This window comes from Solanum dulcamara, chromosome 7, assembly GCF_947179165.1.
Source record: "Solanum dulcamara chromosome 7, daSolDulc1.2, whole genome shotgun sequence".
Taxonomy (NCBI): domain Eukaryota; kingdom Viridiplantae; phylum Streptophyta; class Magnoliopsida; order Solanales; family Solanaceae; genus Solanum; species Solanum dulcamara.
Genome location: NC_077243.1, coordinates 5,739,131 through 5,755,504, shown reverse-complemented (window position 1 = coordinate 5,755,504; position 16,374 = coordinate 5,739,131). Strand labels below are relative to the sequence as shown.

General features: G+C 34.1%; 1 protein-coding gene across 2 annotated transcripts; it reads right to left on the bottom strand.

Moving 5' to 3' along the window:
* Positions 1-730: 730 nt before the first annotated feature.
* LOC129895564 (sister chromatid cohesion protein PDS5 homolog D-like) lies at positions 731-9,580 on the bottom strand. Of its 2 annotated transcripts, XM_055971289.1 has the most exons (25): positions 9,106-9,577; positions 8,325-8,528; positions 7,978-8,156; positions 7,113-7,239; positions 6,869-7,036; positions 6,168-6,641; positions 5,957-6,046; positions 5,532-5,617; positions 5,023-5,074; positions 4,382-4,465; positions 4,247-4,290; positions 4,006-4,071; positions 3,696-3,912; positions 3,549-3,592; positions 3,342-3,410; positions 3,035-3,251; positions 2,895-2,938; positions 2,637-2,705; positions 2,330-2,546; positions 2,178-2,221; positions 1,923-1,991; positions 1,717-1,827; positions 1,511-1,621; positions 1,305-1,415; positions 731-1,209 (listed from the first exon to the last, which is right to left on the bottom strand). In XM_055971289.1, the coding sequence occupies exons 1-25, from the start codon at positions 9,211-9,213 to the stop codon at positions 981-983; spliced, it is 3,234 nt and encodes a 1,077-aa protein (XP_055827264.1). In that variant the 5' UTR covers positions 9,214-9,577; the 3' UTR covers positions 731-980. The 2 variants fall into 2 exon arrangements, with proteins under 2 accessions (XP_055827264.1, XP_055827265.1); XM_055971290.1 differs by lacking the exon at positions 1,717-1,827 and having other exon boundaries at positions 9,106-9,580.
* Between the last annotated feature and the right edge of the window lie 6,794 nt (positions 9,581-16,374).

The window sequence follows — 16,374 nt, the reverse complement described above, 5'->3', positions numbered from 1 at the left end:
CTCGCCTCATAGTGTTTTGCTAGATAACATATATATGCTTTTAGAGATAGTATTTTCTTGCTTACTTACCACACTAAAAAATAAATAAAAAAATCCACTTATTTTTCAAGAAAATATTTTTTAGAAAATTATTTTCTTTCGTACTAAACACATTAAAAAAAAGCAAGATGAATAAATTGAAATGGGGGAGTATAATAATTTGTATGGGAAAGCATAGCTCTCAACCTACAACTGACAAATGACAACTCTTTCATTTTGTCTTTTCTTTTTAACTTGCAGAGCTTCCTAGTTTAATTAATTTGACAAGTTCTAGAATCATTCTAGATGGGGTTGGTTTATAGAAGTTTCCTAAAGGCGCCACATCAAAAAATTTCATTGAAAAAAGAAACTATTACGTATGTATGACTTGAGTCTGACCTCAGCCTGATATACATACTTCACTCCACTTACTAGCTGCAACCTTTAGCACGTACATACTACACTCCACTTACTAGATACAACTTTTGGGCCAAAGAATTCCACTGCTCTACTCACCATATTGAAAAATTCACATCTCCTTGCTTCATGGAGATCCATTTTATCAAGCAAAGGACTTGAATCCTTGTTCACATATCAAGTGACATTAATACAGTTGCTTTGTTATGAACTCAAAAAGTTCACAACACAACAAAGAGAGAAATGAAAACAACTCTCAAAACAAATCAAAATTGCATAAGGGAAAACAAATAAATAGCAGCAAGAAGCAGTTGGATATTCATTCTCAAGCCCTTAAAAGGCGAATGCAACACCATGAGCTTAGTTGAGATGGAATCCTCCAGCAGTACATTCAAATAAACTGCTTTGACCAACTAAGGATCTTATAGCTTTCAAAGTTAGAAGAACTATGGGATTCAATAATGATACAAAGCTTTCAAATTTGAACTAGTAACAATAATGACTACTAACTTTTTCCCAAACAAAACTTTTAACATCTTCATATTTTAGCTTCCATTGTTTTGACAATGTTGCGAGTGCACTGGTGTCAATGAGCTCTCTAAGGCAACTTCTAAGGTCTTGGACTCTGCTTCTGTGATCATTTCATCTTCATTGTCCACAAGTTGTTTTTTCCCACTGCTCATTTCACAACCAACATCAGATGCATCAGTCATCTTATCTGGAATTGGAATATCCAGGGACTCATTGTCACTCTTTTCGGCTTTTCTTTTAGACCTGAAGACAGAAAACTTACTCGTCAAAACTCTTAGAACATTCAGTTCAGAGAGCACTACTGCGGGGTAAAAGTGTACAACAACCAAAAAAATAACCTTTTGGATGAAGAGCTCATTTCACAACCAACATCAGATGCATCAGTCATCTTATCTGGAATTGGAATATCCAGGGACTCATTGTCACTCTTTTCGGCTTTTCTTTTAGACCTGAAGACAGAAAACTTACTCGTCAAAACTCTTAGAACATTCAGTTCAGAGAGCACTACTGCGGGGTAAAAGTGTACAACAACCAAAAAAATAACCTTTTGGATGAAGAGCTCATTTCACAACCAACATCAGATGCATCAGTCATCTTATCTGGAATTGGAATATCCAGGGACTCATTGTCACTCTTTTCGGCTTTTCTTTTAGACCTGAAGACAGAAAACTTACTCGTCAAAACTCTTAGAACATTCAGTTCAGAGAGCACTACTGCGGGGTAAAAGTGTACAACAACCAAAAAAATAACCTTTTGGATGAAGAGCTCATTTCACAACCAACATCAGATGCATCAGTCATCTTATCTGGAATTGGAATATACAGGGACTCATTGTCACTCTTTTCGGCTTTTCTTTTAGACCTGAAGACAGAAAACTTACTCGTCAAAACTCTTAGAACATTCAGTTCAGAGAGCACTACTGCGGGGTAAAAGTGTACAACAACCAAAAAAATAACCTTTTGGATGAAGATACTCTGTGCTCCTTTTTTACTGAGGAGGTTCTTGTTGCTTTCTTCTTCGTGGATCTGCTCAAGTTCAACGAATAACCATACCATATAAAAACAATAGTAGTGGCATATCAAGGTGATGAGAAATACAATATCCAACATAAAAGTAGTAGGTAGAAATAAACATGAAAAACAACAGTCAAGAACATGTAAAGAACTAGGATATGTCCAAGGTAACAAGGAAATTTAGAAATCAATACTTACAGAGAAGATGAAACATCATTGCTTTGAAGATCTGTTTCATGCTTCTGTACATATTGCATCCAAAAAATGAACCATATCAGAATGGTACATAATATCAATGATAATTTGAAAATATGTTAAGAGATAACACAGTATCAGATGGAGAAAAGGACCTTGTCAGATGGGTGCACTTCAAGCGTCAATGAGCTCCCTAAGGCAACCTTGCAAGTCTTGGATCTCTGCTTCTGTATGATATCGTTATCTTCCTTGTCCACAAGTTCTTTTATCCCACTGCTTGTTTCGCAACCAACACCAGCAGCATCATTCATCTTATCTGGAATTGGAATATCCAGGGATTCAACGCCACTCTTTTGGGGTTTTCTTTTAGACCTGAAGATAGAAAACCATCTTGTCAAAACTGCCAGAACATTCAGTTCAGAAAGCAACACTACAGGCAAAAATGTACAACAACAAAAGAACCTTTTGGATGACGAGACTCCAGGTTCCTTTTTTGTTGAGGGGGCTCTTTTTGCTTTCTTTTTCATGCATCTGCTCAAGTTCATCAACAAAAAACCATATCATGTCAAAACAATAGTAGTGACATATCAAGGTGATGTGAAAAACAATCTTTAACATAAAACTAGTAGGTCGAAGTAAACACAAAAGATGACATTCAAGAACATGTAAAGATCTAGGATTATGTCCAAGGTTACAAGGAATATAGAAATCAATACTTACGGAACAGATGAAGCATCATTGCTTTGAAGATTTTCTTCATGCTTCTGTACATATTGCATCCAAAAGAATAAAGATATATAATGGCAAAGATAATTTGAAATATTTTAAAAAGATAACACAGTATCAGATGGAGAAAGGACCTTGTCAGATGGATGGACTTCAAGAGTCAATGACCTCTCTAATGCAACTTTGGAAGTCTTGGATCTCTGTTTCTGTGTGATATCGTTATCTTCCTTGTGCACAAGTTCTTTTTTCTCACCGCTCGTTTCACAACCAACGTCATCAGTATCATTCATAATATCTGGAATTGGAATATCCATGGAGCCAATGTCACTCTTTTGGGGATTTTTTTTGGACCTGAATTAGAAAACCTGCTTGTCAAAACCTTCAGAACATTCAGTTAAAGAGCAATACTACAGAGAAAAGTGGCAACAACAAAAGAACAACCTTTTGCATGAGGAGACTCCAGGTTCCCTTTTTATTGTGGAGGTTCGTTTTCCTTTCTTCTTAATGGATCTGCTCAAGTTCATTAATCAATAACCATATCATGTCAAAACAATAGTAGTGAAAAACACGAAAGATGAACAGTCAAGAACATGTAAAGAATTAGGATTAAGTCCAAGGTTACAAGGAAATTTAGAAATCAATACTTACAGAACAGCTGAAACATCATTGCTTTGAAGATCTGTCTCATGCTTCTGTACATATTGCACCAAAAGAATTGTTTCACAAAGATATATAATGCCAATTATAATTTCAAAACATGTTAAGAGATCACACAATATCAGATGCGGAAAGGACCTTGTCAGATGGATGGTCTTCAGGTGTCAGTGAGCTCTGTAAGGCAACTTTGCAAGTCTTGGATCTCTGCTTCGGTGTCATATCTTTATCTTCCTTGTCCACAAGGTCTTTTTTCCCACTGCTTGTTTCACAACCAACATCAGCAGCAGCACTCATCTTATCTGGAATTGGAATATCCATGGACCCAATGTCACACTTTTGGGGATTTTTTTTAGACCTGAAAACAGAAAACATGCTTGTCAAAACCCTCGGAACATTCAGTTCAGAGAGCAGTATTACAGGGAAAAGTGTACAACAACAAAAGAACAACCTTTTGGATGACGAGACTCGGGGTTCCTTTTTTATTGAGGTTCTTTTTGCTTTCTTCTTCATGGATCTGCTCAAGTTCATCAACCAACAACCATATCATATCCCGACAATAGTATTGGCGTATCAAGGTGATGCAAAATACAATCTCTTACATAAAAGTAGCAGGTAGAAGCAAACACGACAGTCAAGACTGTAGAGTTGTAGGATATGTACAAAAAAAATAATTGGAAATCAATACTTACGGAACAGATGAAACAGCATTGCATTGAAGATCTGCTTCATGTTTCTGCACATGCATCCAAAATCATATCACAAAGATGTATGCCAACGATAACTTGAAATTGTTAAGATAACACAGTATCAAATGGGCAAAGTACCTTGTCAGATGGATTGTCTTCAAGAATCTCAAACACCTCCTCGTTCAGATTCAAGGTTTCCGTTTCACCATCATCATATGCGATCTCAAAAGGAAAAACAGCAAATAGCATCAGTCAACTAAAAACTTCAGCTAAAATCACTACTGTACTCTCAGGATATATTTCCCTTTTCTGCAGTTTTAACACGACGACAGTCTTCGAGAAAGAGGTCTTTTAGGCTGTGTAAGGTCATACCAATAGGTAAAAGGGACTTTTGTTGCAGTGATAATATTGGTTTGGAAAATAGCTTTGCCTCTACTTAACAGGAAGATGGAGCCAACCTTGGTAAATAGTTAACCTCAACATTACTTAGCAGGAAGATGGAATCAACTGGACTTGCAGATATTTTGGAAATTGTAGGAGATTAATTAACAAATATAATATTTGGAGTTTGTCTCAAGTTATGTTGAGAAGGAAAATGGATTCACACTGACTACTGATGAAGAACTTTTTGAGACTTGGAAATGGTGTATATGTTCTTGTCATCATTAAGTGCAAATATCAGAGCATTGCAAAGTGAAACTTATATAATATACTGGGAAGAAAACTGTAGAGAGATTAATTTTAAAACAGCACACGAAGCTTGATAATAACGTCACTACCTCATGCATCTTTTTCACAGGATCAAATGTAGAAATTGCACCCTCATAGAACCTGCAAAGGGAAATTTAAAATCAAAAACTTTAGCTAGACTTCTTTCTTTTTTTTTTTGTTTTTTTGGACAGAGAGATGGTAAGTGTACTATTAATATAGTACCAAGAAGGTGCAGGCAAAAGTATTAACAGGATACCAAAAGAAATCCCTTGCTATTCTTAGAGGGATTCTACGAGATCTATCACTTTTTTAGCTAGACTTCTTTCTTCCATATTGAAGACACGATAAAAGTCAATTTAGTAAAAGGAATTGAAGATGTGATCTGATACTCCACAAGTCAAAGGAATGAAGCAGACTATTGGCTGACAGCCTAGCAGGCAAGCCAATTTTATAGATGATAAACTTAACAATAGAAGTAATCAAGGATGAAAAGTGCCGGGATGAGAGTGGATCTGTAATTAGTACAACAAATTTACAATAGTGTGACAGTCCTGACACATCATTCTGTAGAACTTACGTTTCGTCCAATGGCCACCAAACTCTTATTCTGGAACCAACTATTTCATCTCCATGATTTTTGGTGAAGCGACGCCTTTTAGAATCCTGAATGAAACAATTAAGAACCATAAGCTCTTCAGACATGAAAACACCCTTAGACAACAGATAAATTGAAAGCAATAGGGCCTAAACCAAAACTAGATTCAGTCCTTTGAACTCTATTAAAAAGAGGTAAGCATAGCGTTTTCTCCGAATTCAAGGAGGATAAAGCAACTTATAACTTATTCATACTGTGATATGATTCCTTTGAAAAAGCAATGAAGTCATAGAATTTGGAAACACACTACATTTCAACAATACTACGTGAATACAAGAAAACTCTGCAAATTTTGCAGATATGGAAACAAGGGTTACAGTTTACTTCAAAAAGTGCTATATTAGTACCTGATCCTTTCTCATGGTAACCTTCCTCCGGCGCTTTGTCTTGGCAAGTTGGCTGGAGAGATTTTCATCCCCAAATGATAGTTTAATCTCCTATAAAACCCACAAGCACAAAGGGAGAAGTAAAAAAGAAAAGTGATTGTCAAATTTGTTCTTGAAAAAAATTATAAGCACAGATATAGAGATACAACTTCCAAGAAGTTCTCCTGTTAACCTCATCTCCTGATTCTTCTATATCTTGAATCTCTTTCTTCTGTTTCTTTTCATCAATTTGTTGCACTGATGACTCCTCAGCATCAGTAAGGTTTCCTTCTCTTTTTACAATGTTAAGACCAGAAGTGGTGTCCACATCACCTTTCGAATCAGACCCTCTCTTCCTTGAGCTCTGACGTGGTTTTCTTTTGCTACATGATGTGACCTTACATTCATTTCTATTATCATGAGATTGCAGAACATCCTTATTTTCCCTGCTATCTTTCTTCTTAGCCCTATACCGGCAGCCATGACTGCCACTGCTAACACCAGTATTCTTTAGCTGCTCCATCTGACTGCAATGCTGTAATGTTTTTGAAGAGGTGCCATTATTATTTGAAGGCGGCCCATCCTCCAGCAGTGTCTCACAGATAACAGCAGCAGATGGACCAACTTTTTCAGGGTACACAGCATCAGTCACATTTTCATTTTCCGTCTGACCATAAAACTAATGTTAGCAAAACAGGAAAAGTAATCCAATATATTCTTTTACTTATAAGGAGCACTTTTATAATCAGTAGCAACTCAATTAGTAGTAAAAAAGACATGACACTGAAGCTACATTATTTAGCAAAAAGGATCATTTTAAAAACGTTTCATTCAACACCTCAAGAGAAAGCAAAGAACAGTTGCATACAAAAAGATGTCATGAGTAGGACACACCATTTGTTCTCCCTCAGGCTTTTTATTGCATATTGAGGCTACAATTTCAGCATAATCATCAAGATTCATGCTTCTTGACTTGAGGGCTTCTAGAATACAAGGTCTAACGGTGGAAGCACATTCTTTCAGGACCTTCTCTCCCAACTTTGACGAGATAGGTGACCAGATCTGTACAGTATATAAGATAAAGTAAAGAACTAAAGAAACATGATTAACAGAAGATCAATAGGATGAGGTCTCTTGCCTGATTTTTCTTTCTGAGACTATCAAGAAGGGGCTGAAGAAGCTCCATATTGATTTCATCACTTTCTTCAATGAGCAGAGTCATGATTACTTCCATGCTTGTGAATACAACATTAGGATGGTCGAGCCTTGAAAAAAATACAGCATCAAACATAAGCATTCATCAGAGGAAACTTATACATGATAACCTTATAATCATTTGCCAGGGGAAAATGGCATGGTTGTATGATGTCAAACAATCCAACACGCATAAATGTGTCAAACAAATATGTACAAGAACTTAAGTATCAAGAATAGCTAAGTGGACAATTTAAAGTTTATGTCCGTGCACCACACCTTTGAGCTAGTCAACACCGAAATGAATACCAAATGGTAATTGCATTGTGCATAAATAGATAAGATAAACCAGAACCACTTGAATTACATCAACGAGCCTGCTGCTCACTCTTGACACAGAAGCAGCACACTTCAGTGTCCCATCATAATATTAACTAATCACCTGCACCTCAATCCCGTATTAGCTGGAGTCGACTATATAATTTTGTATCTATTCCACTTTATTCAGGTTATTGTCATTTCAATACTAAATCATATTTTTGTAAGGGAATTAATGTTTCTCTAACAGCAGAAGTTCTCAACATCTCGCGTATCCTTACACAAACATACAAATTTGAAACCAGAGCAAAAACACTCCTGACGAACACTAACCAAATATAAGCTTAACGATGATCCTGAGGAACATTTGCTAAGTTATTCTGAAGGACATTAAATTCATTGCTTGAAAGAATAAAACCACTCTATATAGCAGCCAAGAAAGATGGGAAAAACCAAGAAACTTGTTGCCAGAAGGATATTTGCTAAGTTACCTGATGATCCTGAGAAACATCTGGAATATCTCTATAACTAATGCATCACATTCAAGGTCCAGCAACATCATACAGGCCTTGACTTCTGCCACAGTTTCAAGTATATTCACAGCCTTATGATAACGGCGGCCTGAATGAGACAGCTCTTCAAATACCCTTACAGTAAGCTGGAAGATTTCCTGAGATTTTTCAATACAAGTGTGTGAAAAACAAATGGTAATGGATATAAAGTTTGAGCAAGTGGCATTAGCAATCTAGTTCGTGTGGCTCTCTCTCTCTCTCTCTCTTGTGTGTGTGTGTGTATTAGGAAAATAGAACAACGAACTAGAATGTTATATCTTGGATACCTTCATTAGTTCATCGTCATAAGGCTGCTGCGGAGCAGATATTCTAGAAATCTCATTGAGACAGGATACGACAGAAACTTTGACATCCGCATCAGTGTGCTTTAAAAGTTCACTTCTGACCACAGCTTTCATTACTGGTAGAAGGGCATCTTTCATTGAATCGGTAGGGGCTTGATCTACCTTTATCAACAGATATTCTACTTTCTAAAAGACACAAGAAATGTAAGGGAGTCAGCTTGCAGCATAAATTACTGAAAACGAGCAAACAGCTTCAAGAAATTACAAACCCAGTCAATAAAGATTTAATTTGCGAACATGGAGAAATTGCTCTATGGTGGAATTCATGTATAGTCCTTTTCATTTTAATTCCAAAATCATTACACCAAAACTATATTTTCCACTTCCATTCTTCCAATTCTGATTCAACACAATGTCATTTACTAGGTTAAGAACAAAAAGCTTCTATTTGGAGATAAAAGAATCATCCTGATACATAACTACATTTGCTACTTCCATTCCTCCAATTCTGATTCAACAACATGTCATTTACAAGGTTAAGAACAAAAAGCTTCTATCTGGAGATAAAAAATCATCCTGATACATAAGGAAAACTATGCATCAGATTCCTGTAACAAACAACCCTTCCTCTAAAAAGTTCTTATTGTTATCAAGATAAAATCAATCTAAAATAATAGGGCAGAAAAAGAGGCAAAAATACAAACAGATAAAACTAGTGATTTATATGTAAAGAACATGAGAAAGATAAAAATTGAATCTTTACATCAAGAAGACTGATGAGCTCTTCAGTAGAAGGAGGAAGGTTGCTGAGGCTAATCCCACAATCTTTTAGCCCATCCTCAATTTCTTTCTGTGAAGAAGAATCAGTCATTTTCACAACAGCATTCCCTCTCAGTCTCAAAACCCCAAGAAGCTTGTATCAATTTGCCCTTTCAAGAACCCCAAAAATAAATAACACTCTAGGAAGAAAATGCAACCTCAGACACAGCAAATGCTGACTATATATAAGTGGGGTTTGTGTTTGACTGACGTCAAGAACCATCCAAAACTTGTAATCTCCACTGGATTCACTCACATTAATTGCGTTTTTTCTCAAATTTTGGGTTTGAAATTCACGACTTTTTTTTAGGGTGTTTGTGCTTTTCTCGTGTAGTGTTGCTTAATATGGTAATGCTATTTCTGTGCAGAAGTGCAGAAAGACATCAAAATTTTGTTTCAAAAAGTTCAATGGATCTTTTTGAGACACTGATTGGACTGTTTTGTCCCTGAAACATTGAACTTGGAGCACTTGAGTAGACGTCTTTTTCTATTTTTGAAATGTCTAATATTGGAAGAGTATTTAATGTCTTACATTAGCGGGAAATTTTTTACTTTCATTGCATAAAGTGTAGTCTAATATTGAAAGAGTATTAAATCAATACATTTCAATGGCATATTAAACGTGATTATTCGTTATTATAGAAATTTATCATTCTTCTAATTAAAACAATTCTAATAAAATTTAGAATAAATTATAAGTTGTAATTGATTTTGTTTTCATTCAATGTATGATATTTCGTATTGAATTTTCGACTAATTTAGATTCACGTAGAAAATCACTTCTAGCAAATCAACAAATTCATACCTAGGCTCAAATTTGGGACCTCTAGTTAACAATAGATGAATCATATATATCCCATCACAATTCATATAGGTACTAAAAAAAATGCAACTTGATGCATTAAAGCAGGGTTTGAGAAAGGGCACAACCGTAAGAGCATATTGTACGTAACTTTATCTTGTATTTCTTCCACATAACCTAATATTAACTTAATTTACTTAGATAACCTAATATTTAGCTTTTCTATAGATATTGGTGTGAATGCAAATTTTTATTCCTCTTCGATGATATGCTGGGCTTATTATGACATGGTAGCTTTGTTTGATATCAGTCATGTAATTATCTAAGTAGGTTTTTACTTTCTCTTATATATTTGGTGATATGTTGAATTTTTTTACTGTTAGTGGAAGTTATTTTTTTGTTAATAAGGTTTGTGATGGATAGAAGTTAGAATTTCTTCATCCTTAATTGGAAATGACAAGTTCGAGTCTTGAGCAGGACTCGCCTTTATTAAGAAGTGTTTTACTCTCAAATTAAAACTTTTCATAGTCCAAATTCATTTGAGCCCCAATAAAAATATTGTACACTAAGTGAGAAAAGAAACAACTTCTTGTTGTACTTCTGGAATTAAAACACTTCCCAAAAAGGATTTTGAGGATGAGCTCAAAGATTATGGGATTAAGCTTATCCTCCGTCTTTCGGTGAAGAACCTCTCAATCTCCTTGATGTAAAGATTCATTTTTTATCCGTTTTTGTGTTCTCTACCTATAAAGTATAAGCTTTATGTATATTTCATTTCCTTTTTTTATATGTTATAAATTTAGATTCATTTGATATTGATAATGATTAAACTTTTTGAGTGAATGATTATTTTTCTATTAGATAAATTTAATGACTAGTTCTTTTTGTGATATATCAGAATAATTTCTTGCCTCCAAATAAAATTTGTGTTCTTAACCTATTAAATGACATCACATTGAATCAAAATTGGAAGGAAGGAAAAGATATCTTTCAACCAGTAATGAAAGATATGGTCAAAACTGAACTTTTAAAGCATGTTCATATGGATGTCAAAATTTTCATTGCATCTTATATTAGTGATCTTTCCAGACTAACTATTCTAAATCAACCTTATTATGATGGACTTATGAAGGTAGCAACTGGTAGAATGGTAAAATTTCTTTCGATTTGAATGAAAGTTTCGACTCGAAGCTTTGAGAATATAATTATTTTTAATTAATTAGTGAGCGTTAAACCTCGTATAATAGATTTTTTTTATGATCATGAGTAATAGGTTATTTTCGTACTAAAGAAACCTCTTATAATTATTTCTTTTGTGATAGGTTTTTTTACGTTGTGGAAAATGCATGTCTTTTCTGTCTAAAAAAATTGCTTACCGGCTAACTAGCTAAACAAGTGGGGCCCCTATCTGGAGATATACTAATGAAAATTATGTCTATCAAATTGAATGCAATATCCGTTGTTTAAATTGAAAAAAATGCTCGTTGGAAAGAAAGATAAAGAGTGTGGATAACTGTAGGTTATTTTTTCAAAGTTGGGTTCATTCAGGCACCTATTAGGTTGTGCATATTCTTGAAACTATTGAAGATATCAAAGTTGTGACAAGAGAAAGTAGAGCTTATTGGTTAAATATGCTAAAGAAAAGTTAGAATTTTATATCATTGAGAGAATAAATATAGTACTATTTTTGCACTCAAGAAAGAAATTGCCTAAATATTACATGAATCCCCACTTGTTGAGTATTTTTCTTGACCCTCAACTTTATTTTTAAAATCAAACTCCCCCTTCAACATTGAATAATAGTCAAACTCTCCCTTTATTCTATGCATTATCCATTTTATCCTTGTTATATTTCATCTATTTAATATTTCTTTATATTATATATAATTTACTTTTTAACATAGATATTTACAGTAAAACCTCGATAAAGTAATATTCGATAAAGTAATAATCTTACTAAATGAATATTTTTCTCCGGTCCTTACTTGGACCAGTTATATTAAAGTAATATTCTCGCTAAATGCATTAGATAATAATTAAAAATAAAATATCAAAGGCCCAGAAAAAATATAAAGTAATAATTACTAGAATACATCAAGAATTTATATATACTAGTTAACATAAAATCTCCTCATATTCTATATACATGAATACAATTAGAAATATTAAACTTCACTAAATTCGTTTAGATTTCCTAGATTTAAATAATAAATATGCAAAGACTACACTTTTTAGTTTCCAAGATTTAAACTTTTGAAATTCTTAATTCAAATTTTTTTTTTCTTTCTTATGGCACATACTGCAAAATACTCTCTAAAATAATAAATATGTATTTATCGATAAATAAATATTTTATACATTTATCGATAAACTAATAATCTTGATAAATAAATATTTTTTTCTGATCCCAAACATATGCATTTATAGAGGTTTTACTATATTACTTTTTCTTTAAGTTCTTTAACATTATAAGTAGAATAATATTTTTAAGAATTTATCACAAAATTTAATATTATCCTTATGACCTTTATTTCAATATAATATGCATTAAGTGTGTGTATATGTATATTTTTTTTCTCTACTATTTTACTCCGTGCGTTTTATATTACTTGAGAAAGAAAATGGGATCTCCATATGGTGTTCATTGACCTTGAAAAGGCTTATGACAAAGTTTTGAGGGATGTTCTCTAAAGGTGTCTAGAGGCTAAAGGTCTCTCGATGATGTATATTAGAGCGATAAAGGACATGTATGCTGGAGCCAAGACTCGGGTTAGGACGGTGGGAGGTGACTCAAAGCATTTTCCTGTTGGGTGGGATTACACCAGGAATCGGTGCTGAGCCATTTTCTTTTTGCCTTGATGATGGATGAGCTGACACGGTCTATTCAGGAGGAGGTTCTATGGTGTATGCTATTTGTGAATGATATAGTTTTGATTGATGAGACTCTGGACAGAGTTAATGATAGATTGGAGGTTTGGAGACAAACATTGGAGTCCAAAGGGTTCAGATTGAGTAGGACCAAAACAGAATACTTGGAGTGCAAATTTAGTGTTGCGATGGATGAAGATGGAAGGGAAGTGAGGCTTGCCACCCAACCTATCCCCAAGATAGAAAGCTTTAAATATCTTGGATTCATCATCCAGAGTAGTGCGGACATCGATGATGATGTCACGCACCGCATTGAGGCAGCATGGTTGAAATGGAGGCTAGCCTCTAAAGTCCTATGTGATAAGAAGGTACCGCCTAAACTTAAAGGTAAGTTCTACAGAATGGCTGTTAGACCAACGTTGTTACATAGAGTGAAGTGCTAGTCAGTAAAGAACTCTCATGTTCAAAAGATGCATGTTGCAGAGATGAGGATGCTGAGATGGATATGTGGACACACTAGGAGTGATAAGATCAGGAATGAGGTTATTTGGGAGAAGATGAGAGTGACATCCATGGTCGACAAGATGAGAGAAACGAGATTGAGATGGTTTGGGTATTTGCAGAGGAGGGGTGTCGACGCCCCAGTTAGGAGGTGCGAGCGGTTGGATTTGGGGGCTATGCGGAGGGGTAGAGGTAGACCAAAAATATATTAGAGAGAGGTGATTAGACAAGATATGTTGGTACTCCATATCACCGATGACATGACCTTAGATAGAAAAGAATGGAGGTCGCGGATTATAGTAGAAGGCTAGTAGGGATAGAATGATGTCTTACCGTGTGTCGATTTAGGGTGGTCGTAAGTCTAGGAGTGTCTTTATAGTTGTGTTGCTATTGTCTTTGATTATTGCAATACTTTGCTATATATTTTTATTTTTACTTTTTATTTAATCTTATTGGGGTAGGATGGATGAAATGGAGGCTCGCCTCCGGTGTGTTATGTGACAAGAAGGTGCCACCATAACTTAAGGGCAAGTTCTACAAAGTGGTCGTTAGACCAGTTATGTTATATGGGGCGGAGTGTTGGCCAGTTAAGGTCTTCCACGTGCAAAAGTTGAAGGTTGCCGAGATGAGAATGTTGAGATGGATGTGTGGGCATACCAAGAGCGACAAGATTAGAAATGAGGCTATTCGAGACAAGGTAGGAGTGACCTCGGTGGAAGATAAGATGCGGAAAACGCGACTGAGATGGTTTGGACATGTGAAGAGCAGAGTCCCAGATGCACTAGTGCGGAGATGTGAGAGGTTGGCCATGGATGATTTCAGAAGAGGTAGGGGTAGGCCAAAAAATATTGGGGAGAGATGATCAGACAGGACATGACGCATTTACGACTTACCGATGACATGACCTTAGATAGGAGGGTGTGGAGGACACACATTAGGGTAGAAGGCTAGTACATAGTGGCTTTATTCCCCCTTATTCGTAGGCGTATTAACGCACTATGATTACTTGTACTCTGATTTATGTTATTTATGGTATTTATGTTATTATCTAATAATATCTACTGTTTTTTGTGCTTTGATTATACTATTGTTTGAACCGTTTTCGTTATCTACTTATTTACTCTAATATCATTATCTGACCTTTTTCTATGCTTCTATTGAGCCGAGGGTCTTTCGGAAACAATCGTCCTACATTGGTAGGAGTTAGGTCTGCGTACACTTTACCCTCCCCAGACCCCACGATGTGGGATTTCACTAGGTTGTTGTTGTTGTTGTTGTTGTATTTTTTTATTTTTTCTTTATGCTATATATATTTTTTTCTCTCGTACTTGATACTGTAACTTTCGAGTCGAGGGTCTTTCGGAAACAACTTCTCTATCTTCATGAGGTAGTGGTAAGGTCTGCGTACATCCTACTCTCCTAGACCCCACTTGTGGGATTCCATGGGTTGTTGTTGTTGTTGTTTCATATTACTTGACTCTTCTTGATATATATGACACCCCTTAAAAAAATTAATTAGAGGTGTATTTTACTAAACTAACACTATTAATAATATTTTGAAACCTTAAATTTGACTATTACTAGTTTATGCAGTTATTTAATTCTAAGGGTAAAAATAAAAAGATATTAAAAATTTCTTAAATTTCATAAATTGGACAAGTAAATTAAAATAACTATTTTTAGAATGAAAGTCAAGTAATATAAATGGCGGTGGATATTCTTTTCTATATAAATAAACAAGTTTTGATTGACATTGATGAAGTATTACATAAATTATAATCTAAAATAATTTAAAATCTAAATAATACAATCTTTAAAAATTTGTCCTTAATTAAATTAATTATTTGTATTTCCTACGTTAAAATATATTTGTATAGTTATTATTCTCTGTTATTTTCACTGGCATAAATAAATATTAGAGTTTTGATTATTATTAATAAAATTAATTTTCTCATTATGCTAATTTACTTCATTATAGAACATCATTAACTTATACTTAATTAGTATTTTTTACTTTTTTGTCCAAAAACTAATGTTTATGCTTTTATGAAAAATTTGTTACATTAAATAAAAAAAATAAAAAAATCATGATTTATAGAAGAAGTAAAAAAAATTGATAATGAAAGAGTATAATAGGCATTTTAAAAATTTAATTAGGATAAAGGGGGGAGTTTGATTATTGTTTAAAGTTGAGGGAAGAATTTGATTTTAAAAGCAAAGTTGGGGTGAAAATGATTTCCACCCTTTTCTTAATCCAAATTAAACATTCAAATAAAGAAGGGCAATTTGCAAAATTAACATATTTCATATTTGAAAAGGGACATATTTTAGAAATAATTTACACTTACTTTGAATAGCGTTAAAGAAATAAGGATAGCCTGCAATACGAGAATTTTTAATTATTTATTTTACAAAATAAAAACAAATAAATATTGGAATCTGGGACCATGAGTAGGCCTTCAATTATAAATAAAAGAGTGAATCACTTTAAAAGGAGTTTATAAGACTGAAAATTACCAAAATTTTTCATTTTCAATTCTACCTCATTAATGTAGAAGCAATATGAATAACTTGAAGCGCGAGACTAAAAAGAGAAATAAATCCACTTTCTTTGATGAATTGTTCGATACAAGATAAATAGACTAAAATACTCTCTACTTAATTAAATAATTATCCGTCACATTATATATATATTTTTTTACAGCTACCTGGTTAGGATTTCCAGATTTGGGATATATATATATATATTATTTTTTTACAAGTTACTCATTTTCATACTCAAATTCTAAAGTGAATTTTTACTAGTATCTAAAAAATGAGAGTTCCTTCACTTGCTCCTGGTTCATGGTAGAATTCATTGCTATAATCCCCCTCTCAAACACACAATCATCTATTTTAGGATCAATTGAGTTTGCCCCTTTACGTATACTCTTAAATAATCTATGTTATACGTCTTTCTATTTAGACATAAGAAAGATTCATCACATTAACTCGCATTGATTGTAGGAGAATTTTCATGTGATGAATGTATACTACAATGAT

What these genes read in the sequence shown, in the direction of transcription:
- LOC129895564 (XM_055971289.1), bottom strand. Translation starts at nt 9,213, where the DNA reads ATGACTGATTCTTCTTCACAGAAAGAAATTGAGGATGGGCTAAAAGAT. An exon ending in TTACCATGAGAAAGGATCAG is followed by an intron (nt 5,618 to 5,956) that starts GTACTAATATAG and finishes TGTTTCATTCAG; the next exon opens with GATTCTAAAAGGCGTCGCTT. An exon ending in AATGATGTTTCATCTTCTCT is followed by an intron (nt 1,992 to 2,177) that starts GTAAGTATTGAT and finishes GAACTTGAGCAG; the next exon opens with ATCCACGAAGAAGAAAGCAA.